The following is a 9,288-nucleotide window of genomic DNA, read 5'->3' on the forward strand; positions in this document are numbered from 1 at the left end:
AGCATTTTCTCTTTGCTCCTGAACCCAAATATTTCACAAAGAAATAGTTTTGCTCATACAAAATATTCATGAAGAAGCTGCTGTTTGAGATACTGTAGCAGGTTGACCTTGTCAGGCTGCCAGTCCCCCACCCAGATGCTCTCTTACTTCCCTTCCTCAACAGGATGGGGGAGAAAAGATGAAAAAGCCAATGGGGTCAAGATAAAGACAAGGAGATCATCTACCAATTACTGTCACCAGTGACAGACTCAAATCAGGGAAGATTAATTTAACTTATCAATCAAAAAGAGTAGGACAGTGAGAATCAAAGCCACACCTACACTGCAAAATGACAAAGCTCTTCCGCTCACCGATTATCGGCCACCTGGAGCAGGTCTGCGATGTATGGATCCTCTGGCTGAGGCACAGGGTAGGCTCTAACCCCTGATGGGGGCACAAGCTGGTCTATCTGCATGCGCTGACGCCTGAAGGGAATGCTTTTCTTCTTGCCCCCTAAAAGCCCAAACCCAGAGGCATATTACTTGGAGTTAAAGCAAGGGAGTCATGTTCTCTAATACAAAATTAATTTTCCTATTTATTCCACTGCCTCTGAACAGGCATGTTTCACCGTTTTAATCCGTCTGCAATACGTTGATAAAATTCACACATTGTAGATAACACAATTCTTGCAGGTTAGTATCAGTTTTGTCAAAGTTCATTATTATAATAAGGAAACACACAAAGTTTAGTACAAGTAATTTTCCCCAGTGTTTAAGATCCCAAATATTCTATAGTTCAAACTTGTGGAAGCTGTTAGTGATTTAGCTTATGAAAAAATCTAAGTTAAAACATCACAAAAGACAATTGGTTTCCACATTTTAGAACTATTTTATGACTGAACTAACCTCTGCATTGTTTCGTAATATTTTTATTCCTGCTATTCTGTTGTCATTTCAGGGAATACCATATTCTATTACTTATCAAGGAGAGTATGCTGTTAGCTTGAATGATAATTTATTTACAAAAAAGCAAAACATAGTATTATTTCCAGATAAAACATTTATTCTTCATCATATGATTAAGAACATGCAATATTGGATGATGTAGCATAGAAAAATCCCAGAAGACAGGTGACCAAGGGGCAAGTATGCAGAAAGACAGACAAAAGCGTACCATGTCATCTTTGAAGCAACAGACATGAAGTGTAGAAAGGAATGGAAAAATAAAGAAGAATTTTAATTTTTTCTGCCTATCTATTGATTTTCCTCAGATGCCAAAAATACATATATAATTCAATGACTTGGAAAAAAAGACAGTTCCAAAACTTCCCAAAATAATTCTATATCCCTTAGCTTGAAAAAAATTACGAAAAAGGAAATCTTGGAGAAAGAAATTAATGTGAAAGTAACATCTACGACATTTTAAGTTATCAAAAGACCCTTTAAATACTGTAGGCTAATAGAGGATTGAAATATTTGTAGACATATTTTGCATCTTGCTATTTTAGATTTTGGTTCCAAAGATCTGAGTTTGTCACCTACACATCAATCACCTATCAAAATTATGCAAGTGTCAGACAATCTATCTCTGACTAAATTAGGTGCAGCAGTAAAAGACACAGCTGCTGATTAATAGTGTTTTCTAGTCACATCTTAACTTCATCATCTTCTGTTGAATCTCAGTTTGCATTCAAATTTGTCCCTAATACAAGTGATGACCAAATGAAACTTCATGCAGAGAAATGACAGAATTCAGAGCTAAAACTTTCAAAGGGTAATGTTACCTGACTGGACATTTTACTACCACTTCTCTTCCCAGAGGAAAAAAATATTATGTTCTAAAGATCCAAAAAGCCCAGAAAATGTTGAAATATCTGTGACTATTTACACTCACCAGGTGTTTGCACCACTGCTTGCAGATTCTTCTCCTGAAGTTGCTGAATTTTTTCAGTCTTGGCTTTGTTCTCTTTTTCCAGCATTTTAATTTTATGCATATATTGGTTATTCAAAAATTTAACATCAGATGTTTCATTTTCAACCCTCCTTAAAGAAGCTTTCAAATCTTCAAGGGAGAGAAAAGCAGTATTATCTCTCTTATTCACCACTATTTTTCCTAGCAGCACTAAAATAAGCATAAAGAGAATCCTATATTCTTTTTCCATAGCATAACATTATCAAATACACATACATATGTGCATATATTTACAAACAAACATACAAGAATATATATTTATACATGTTTTACAAACAAACACCCATTGTGGAACAAAGGCATATTTAACAGCAGAGTTTAGTTTTCAATCAAAAATACTATTTCAAGGTATGAAAATATATGTTAAGATTTTTTACATTCTTAAAATGTAAAACAATAATCTGCAGAATTTCATAAGTTTTCTGACTGCAAAACAAATGTCTGAGCATGAACCTTAATTCATTAAAGTCACCAAACTCCATGACCACTCACACTCACTTATAAGTATAGATAAATAAATCGGCAGATCAAGGATTTAGCCACAATTTTATTTTGGCACGGAAGGATTAAAAAAAAGTATCATCATTTGTATATTACCTTTAACATGACGTTCAGACAGCTCTTTCAGTTTTAATATTTCTAAATGTAGATCATTATTTTCCCTGGTCAGTCTAGCATTCTCTGTTTTATAAGGTTCCAAAACAGTATCATAATTGGTGCATTCTTTTTCCGTTTTTGCAGAAGATAACTTTGCTCCACGCAAGCTCTCAGTTGTGTGAACTAAGTCACTAGGATAAAGGAGCATCAGATGTGTTAGCAATGTTGTCATCCTTTACACTGCAGACACAAATGTTTATTATGACCCAAGAAACAAAACCCTTGCCCCAAGAGGGGGAAGAAATGACTTCAAAAAAAGGCAGCAAAATATTCATGTAAGAAAAATTGAAAGATAAGAACCATGTGTTTAAAAAACAGTAAATGGGAAAGAACAGGACAAAAAAAATAGTTACAAAACATATCATGGAATTTACATCTGGTAAGTATAAAAGCTAGTGATGGAGAGAGTAAACCTACCTGGTAGACACAAGAATGAGACAATGTTGAAGGGAGATTACTCCACATCTGCCTACCTACGGTTCTTCCATCTGTATTACATACTAGAGAGCAACAGAACCAGAATAGCTACATTTGCATGTTTGGCCAAATGTAACTGGATTGCTATGGAAATTACTATGTTCTTAATAATATCAAAGCCATAAAATGGCAGATATAATAAGTAGGCACTGTAAGTGAGGGTTTTTTCTGTTATGTATCTTGTAAAAAGGGCAGAGAAATCAAATTTAAAATTTTTGAAATGAGGTCATAATAAATGGAGAAGCGAATGTTTTATTTTAATCACAGAACAGGAAATAGTGATTATTTTTTTATACAACCAGTTGTAAGAGTGTGTCCTTTTAAGCGCATCAGTAGTGACTATTCTTGGCTCTCTTATGAGGTTAGAAAAGCTGAATTTTCCTACACCATAGATCCATAGAAGCAATTCTATTGAATTAAATTAAATCTTAAGATGTTCCCATCACTTAAACACATCGATTTGATGTCATCATACACTGGAACTTAATGTTAGCTCTGAAATAACACTGCTAGAAAATAATCTTCAGATGAAGCATTCTTCCTTACATGTCAAAAATCAAACAATACCTAGTATATGATTACTATCTTTTTAATGAATCTCCTTTTGAATACCTAAAAAGCTTTTCCACCAAAGGTAAACTCTCCACTCCCAGTGGGTGCCGATAGCCCAGTTGATCTAGACGTTTCCTGAGATTAACAAACCTTCGCTCTGCATTTGTACTCATTGTAAACACACCTCCAAAGCTGCTTTCGTCAGTCAAGAAAAACAGGACACCTGCAAAAGATTGTTGGTTACTACATCTGTCCTTTAAAGAAGGAAAAGTACAGAAAAAAAGTAATGGAAAAAGCCTTTTTTTTCCTTTAAGAAATACAGTGCATAAGCATATCCTTAGAATTTAAGTAACTTAAAAGAGGATCACTGCAACTGTAAAGTTTTAAACATATTTATATATTCCTTTAAGAATCAATATTTGCCTTGGCAGTTAGTTTTCTCATTATAGTCTTTTTTTTTTTTTTTAAATCATGGTCATCATTGTACCTTACACAATACAAATTGACAGATTATTCTCAAAAACTCATACTTTTTTCTTTCATATATAAATCTTACTTTCAAAGTTTACAGGTCAGTTCTTAATATAACTTATGGCAACCATATCTAAAATTGCATAAAATATGTAAAATTTTAAATGCCGATTAACTTTGAACATCCATTTTCTATGACAGAAAACAGGAAAGAAGAAAAATACTGGTGTACTATAGTCATACTTGCATAATTTTCTGGAAAATACAGTTGAAAGATCAGAGGTTTGGGGTTTTTACAATTGACACTTGAAAAAAAAATGAAGTTGTCAATTTTGAGCTTTTCAATTGACAATTACTAATCTGATCTAAATGGGACTGTATCAGCATTACTGTGTCTGAATCCAAATGACAATTTTGGTTTTTCCAAGTACATTTGAGGTAAGAACTTTTATATCATTATGTCCCTCTGAATTTAGACATAGGATGAGAAGACAAATCAAGTACTAAAGCTTATGTTTCTTAACATGTGAAAACATCTCTTCAATACTTAAAAATATTTTTGAAAAGTAGTTATTTCTGTAAAACATTTTCCCTCACATTTCTTCAGATGTTTCAGTGTTAACCTATTGGCTGCAAAGACCTCAGCAGCCAAACTACCAATTCAAGGAGTTGTTGTCTGCATCTCATATAAAAGGAACAGATTATAGAGATTATCCAAACTATCATCACAATCCCCCAGATCTCAAAAAGATATTAAATAAATATATGCAGGTATTTGAAAAGAAAATGAATTATTAATACTAAAGTGAGGAAAATGTGCATGTTTCTCTCATATCTAATACTGCAAAGTTAAGATTTTATCTCATTTTATTAAAACATTACAAAGAAGTCTAGCAATGGGCCTGTGGTTGCCAGGTACAGCTCCATGGATGAGAGAAAATCACCAGTCTTACAAGCACAGCATCTCTTCTGGGTACTACCAAAAATATTTGCTTGGAGAGGTTCGGGATGTTGGGATATTAACTAAGCAGTGGCATGGAGAACAATCCCTTACATACTGTGCTGGGATGGCTGACGAAGGTGGAGACACACTTTCTTTCCACCAGTGTACTAAGTGGAAGTCAATGTCCTGGTGTGTAGTAAATGCTCCTCATACTCCTCTAACAGCCAAAGATCAGAGACAAAAGTGACAAGTTCTTGGTATTTCTGCATTAAAGTTGAAGATTCTTCGTTGAATTCAGGAAAGAGTGATTGTGTTACTGGGTCTGGATTTAATCTGAGGAATACATCGTATATTACTACAGAAGAAAACTGGTAACTCCTGAGCCCATCTTCTCCTTAAGAAAACTTGTATCAGATAAAAAGATAAAATTACCTTAAAATCGTTCATCAGATTTGTTTAAAAGCTTGTGTTTTAGAAAGAGCAAAGATTTTTTTACTAATCACATTGAGAAAGTTTTACAGAAGAAATATCAAGACCAAAACTGGGTCACAGCTTGTAGGCAAATCGAGTTTTTCAGCGGTAACTGCAAAGAAAAACAAATGGACACATATTAGCAAGCCAGTAACTGTGGCTAGGAAGTACACACATCACCTTGCTAAATCCCTCCAATGGGCATTTAAGGTATGGTTACTTAAACACACTCAAATATTGGGAGGTACTGACAAATTTCTGTTCGAATCACTCTCCTTCCTAAAAACTGTCATTTTTCATTCAAATCATTATTGCCACTGGAATCAAACCAGAAAGGGTATTATCTTATATTCCCTAGAGCCACATCTGATCCACAATAAGCCCAGGAAATTAATAGCTGTAGTATAGGCCCAAAAGGCATCCTGGAATGAAAATGAGAATTGGGGGTTGTTATTTCAGAGAGCTTAACATAGATACTAAAGTCTTGAATAAATAATTGTCACACACCCATTGTTGGAAAGAAATAATGTGTCAGTAATTTCAGACCTCTGTCATTACAGACTACTGTAATTTAAACCTCACATCCTAAAATTTGTCTATCACTAGTCTTATCATGACATGAAAAAGTATCTAGTAACTTCTACACCAGGAAACTTTGTTTTTCTGAAAATATAAAGTTAATATAAGAACTGATGCACTGATTCAGTTGAATCCAGGACCTGTGTGACACAATATCCTGTGTATCTTCACAGTTGCCACAACAAGAATATAAAAAACTAAAAAACATGAGTCAAATTGTACTCCTACATACATTTTCATTATATAAGCATATAATGCAGGGACTTGAAGGGCCTAAAGTTGAACTGAAATAATTATAATAGTACCTGATGGACCTTTCTCTGAGCAGCCATAGAGATGCTTGGCTGTAGCCTTCATATTGATTCCTAACTTACCATTTGCCTTTTTGATCACTCTAAAGCATCAACTAGATGCATTCACAGGAACACATCTTTTTAAGTGGTTGCTACCCCTTTAGAGACCACACAACTTGTATCACTTTGCCTTTATTAACACTGCTCCTTAACTCCTGCATCTTTACTCAGTTCAGTGAAACTCTTCTCCAACCCTTGGACTGGATCTGAACCCTTGGATCCATATAATGAGCAAATTTTGTCCTTGCCGTTTAACCCGTTTTTTTAAATTACTGATCAGTGTTGTGGCTTAATCCCATCTTGTAACCAAGCACCATACAGTTGCTTGCTTACTCACCCCACTCCTACAGGGCCACAGGGATGGAGGGGGCAATCATGGGAAAAAAAGGTAAAACTTACAGATTCCCATGTTTAATACTTGAAACAAAATAAAATATAATAATAATTATTATAGTAATGATAATAATAGTAGTAGTAATAGTAGTAGTAGTAGTAGTAGCAGTAGAAGAAGAAGAAATAAAAAGGAGAGGGAGAGAGATTGATAAAACCCAAGAGATACAAGAGATGCACAATGCAATCGCTCACCACCAAATGAGTGTTGCCCAGTCTGTCCCCAAACCACGATCAGCTCCCCTTCCAGGTAACTCCCCCCATTTATATATGGTATGGAATACCCCCTTGGCCAGCTCAGATAAGATGTCCTGACTATGTTCTCTCACAGCTTTCTGTGCAGCTCTTCACTGGCACTGAGAAGTCCTTTGCTGTGAGCAAGCACTACTTAGCAACAACCAAAACACCAGTGTGCTATCAACATTTATTCTCATGCTGAATCCAAAACACAACATTGCACCAGCTACTAGGAAGAAAACTAACTTTATCCCAGCTGAAACCAGGACACTTGGACTTTCTATTTGCTCTAAAGCATCGACTAGATGCATTCACAGTAACACATCTTCCTGAGATGTTACTGCCTCTCTAGAGACCACAGCATGTATCACTTTGCCTTTATTAGCACTGCTCCTTAACTCCTGCATCATTACTCAGTCCAGTGAAACTCTTCTGCAGCCCTTGGATTGCGCTTCACACATCCATATAATAAGCAAATTTTGTCCCTTGCTGTTTAACACATTTTTTCAGACCACTAATCAGTCTTAAACAGCAGACAATCTTTGGCACATTCACTGTGAGGTAGTACTTTCTACCCTTTTTTTTTTAACCACTAGCTTCTTTTCTCCACTTCTGATAGAGACCTGCTTTCTTAAAAGCATTTGGTAAAGGACCTTCTCAAAAAGCTTTTTGGAATTCTAAGTTTTCTACATTTACTAAGTTTTCTACATCTACTGTCACACAGTCAATTCAATCCAGAATATGCTTTTCTTTAAAGAAGCTTAATAGTCTTGTGAATCACAACTGAAGTTTAGCACTTTGAAGTCCTCCTTTCATTCTGAAAACAATGCAGCAAAATTGAGGGTGAGTATAGGTTAAGAACTGTTGCAGATGCAATACTTGTGTTATCAGTAAGAAAATGTAATAACAAAAAAGCAGAGCAAAAGTGGATCTCGGCCATGGGAAGAAATAATGCAGTAATTGAGCCATGTGGATGACAACTATTTTACTAACAGCTTAGTACAAAGAAACACAAGACTTAGAAACTTAGAACAAAGAACAAAGAAACACAAAGAAACTTAGAACACAAAGAAATTACTATGGACAAATTTCTGTGCTATAATTATTTTTTTTGAGTCTGTAAAATTAATACCAAAGACAATTGTGAACTTTCCAGTGTCAGTTTTGGAAAATACGGAAATGCATTTTTCATTCAACAGAACTTGTATATTAAATGCTTCTTTCTCTCTCTCTTTTTTTTTTGGGGGGGGGTGTTTGTTTGGGTTTTGGGTTTTTTGTTTGTTTGTTTGTTTGCATGTGTGGTAAATAAGTTTACAATCTGTTCCTGTCCAGTAATTACTGGTCATGTAGCTTATGCCATTACAAAGAGCTAGTTTTGCTTTCGCCCAGGTACCAATGGCGCTCAGGGGAGCAGGCATTGACTACTGCAGTGTTTAGTGGGTGGCTCTAAGGGCTGTGCTGTGACAAACTTGCTGCAACATCATGTTCAACATACACCCAATGAGCCAGCACTTGCTTCAGGAAAATCTCCTTCCAAGTGTACTTGCTAGGAGTTCACTTCTAAGATATTCACACACCACGTTTACTGTGAACTCTCAGCACCTTGCCAAAGGAAGAACTCTTGTCCTGAAAAAACAGATTTCTTCCCGATAATGTCACGGAATGCCTGAAGGGCTAGGGCTGGAAGGAGCTCAGGAGATCATCCGGTCCAACCCCGCTGCCAAGGCAGGGTCACCCGGAGCAGGTGACACAGGAACGTGTCCAGGCGGGTTTGGAATGTCTCCGGAGAGGGACACCTCCCCGGGCAGCCTGTCACCAAGCCCTGTAATTTCACACTACAGCACAAGAAAACCCTTTCGATAATGAGCCTGCTCATCACCCATCTCCCCACACTGGAAGCTCTGCAGACCTTCCGGCACCCCAGCCTGTACCTGCAGAGGGGAGCGGGCGGTCCCTTTCCAGACAGGCTCATGCCGCTTCCCCCTCCTCCCTCCGGGCCGGCCGCACCACACTTACCGCTGCCAGAGGCGCGGCCAGCCGGGCCCGCTGCGGAGCGGCCGCGATGCCCCAGCCTGAAACCCTTTGAAAATGGCGCGCGGAGCAGCGGCCGCTTCCGGCCCGTCACCGCAGCAACGGGGGGACGCGCCCGCCCCGCCGAGCGCCGCCTCGGCCCGGCTCTGCCCTTCCCCGACCGCCCCTTCCCTGCCC

At 37.3% G+C, this 9,288-nt stretch overlaps 1 protein-coding gene across 7 annotated transcripts in view; it reads right to left on the reverse strand.

The window, feature by feature from the left end:
• Positions 1–9,240, reverse strand: part of CEP135 (centrosomal protein 135) — a 35,101-nt gene extending 25,861 nt beyond the window's left edge. For 4 of the 7 annotated variants that reach the window (XM_085058907.1, XM_085058909.1, XM_085058904.1 and 1 more), the window contains exons 1-6: positions 9,097–9,240; positions 5,483–5,633; positions 3,697–3,859; positions 2,548–2,738; positions 1,873–2,040; positions 351–492 (exon numbers count right to left, since the gene is read on the reverse strand). In XM_085058907.1, coding sequence (XP_084915033.1) covers positions 351–492; positions 1,873–2,040; positions 2,548–2,738; positions 3,697–3,809 — 614 coding nt within the window. In that variant the 5' untranslated portion in view covers positions 3,810–3,859; positions 5,483–5,633; positions 9,097–9,240. Of the gene's footprint in view, positions 1–350; positions 493–1,872; positions 2,041–2,547; positions 2,739–3,696; positions 3,860–5,161; positions 5,457–5,482; positions 5,634–9,096 lie in introns of those variants that run through there. The other 3 variants (XM_085058905.1, XM_085058906.1, XM_085058911.1) reach the window with 3 other exon arrangements.
• Positions 9,241–9,288: the final 48 nt, after the last annotated feature.

Source organism: Lichenostomus cassidix, chromosome 4, assembly GCF_008360975.1.
Source record: "Lichenostomus cassidix isolate B80296 chromosome 4, HeHo_3.0, whole genome shotgun sequence".
In the NCBI taxonomy this organism is placed as follows: domain Eukaryota; kingdom Metazoa; phylum Chordata; class Aves; order Passeriformes; family Meliphagidae; genus Lichenostomus; species Lichenostomus cassidix.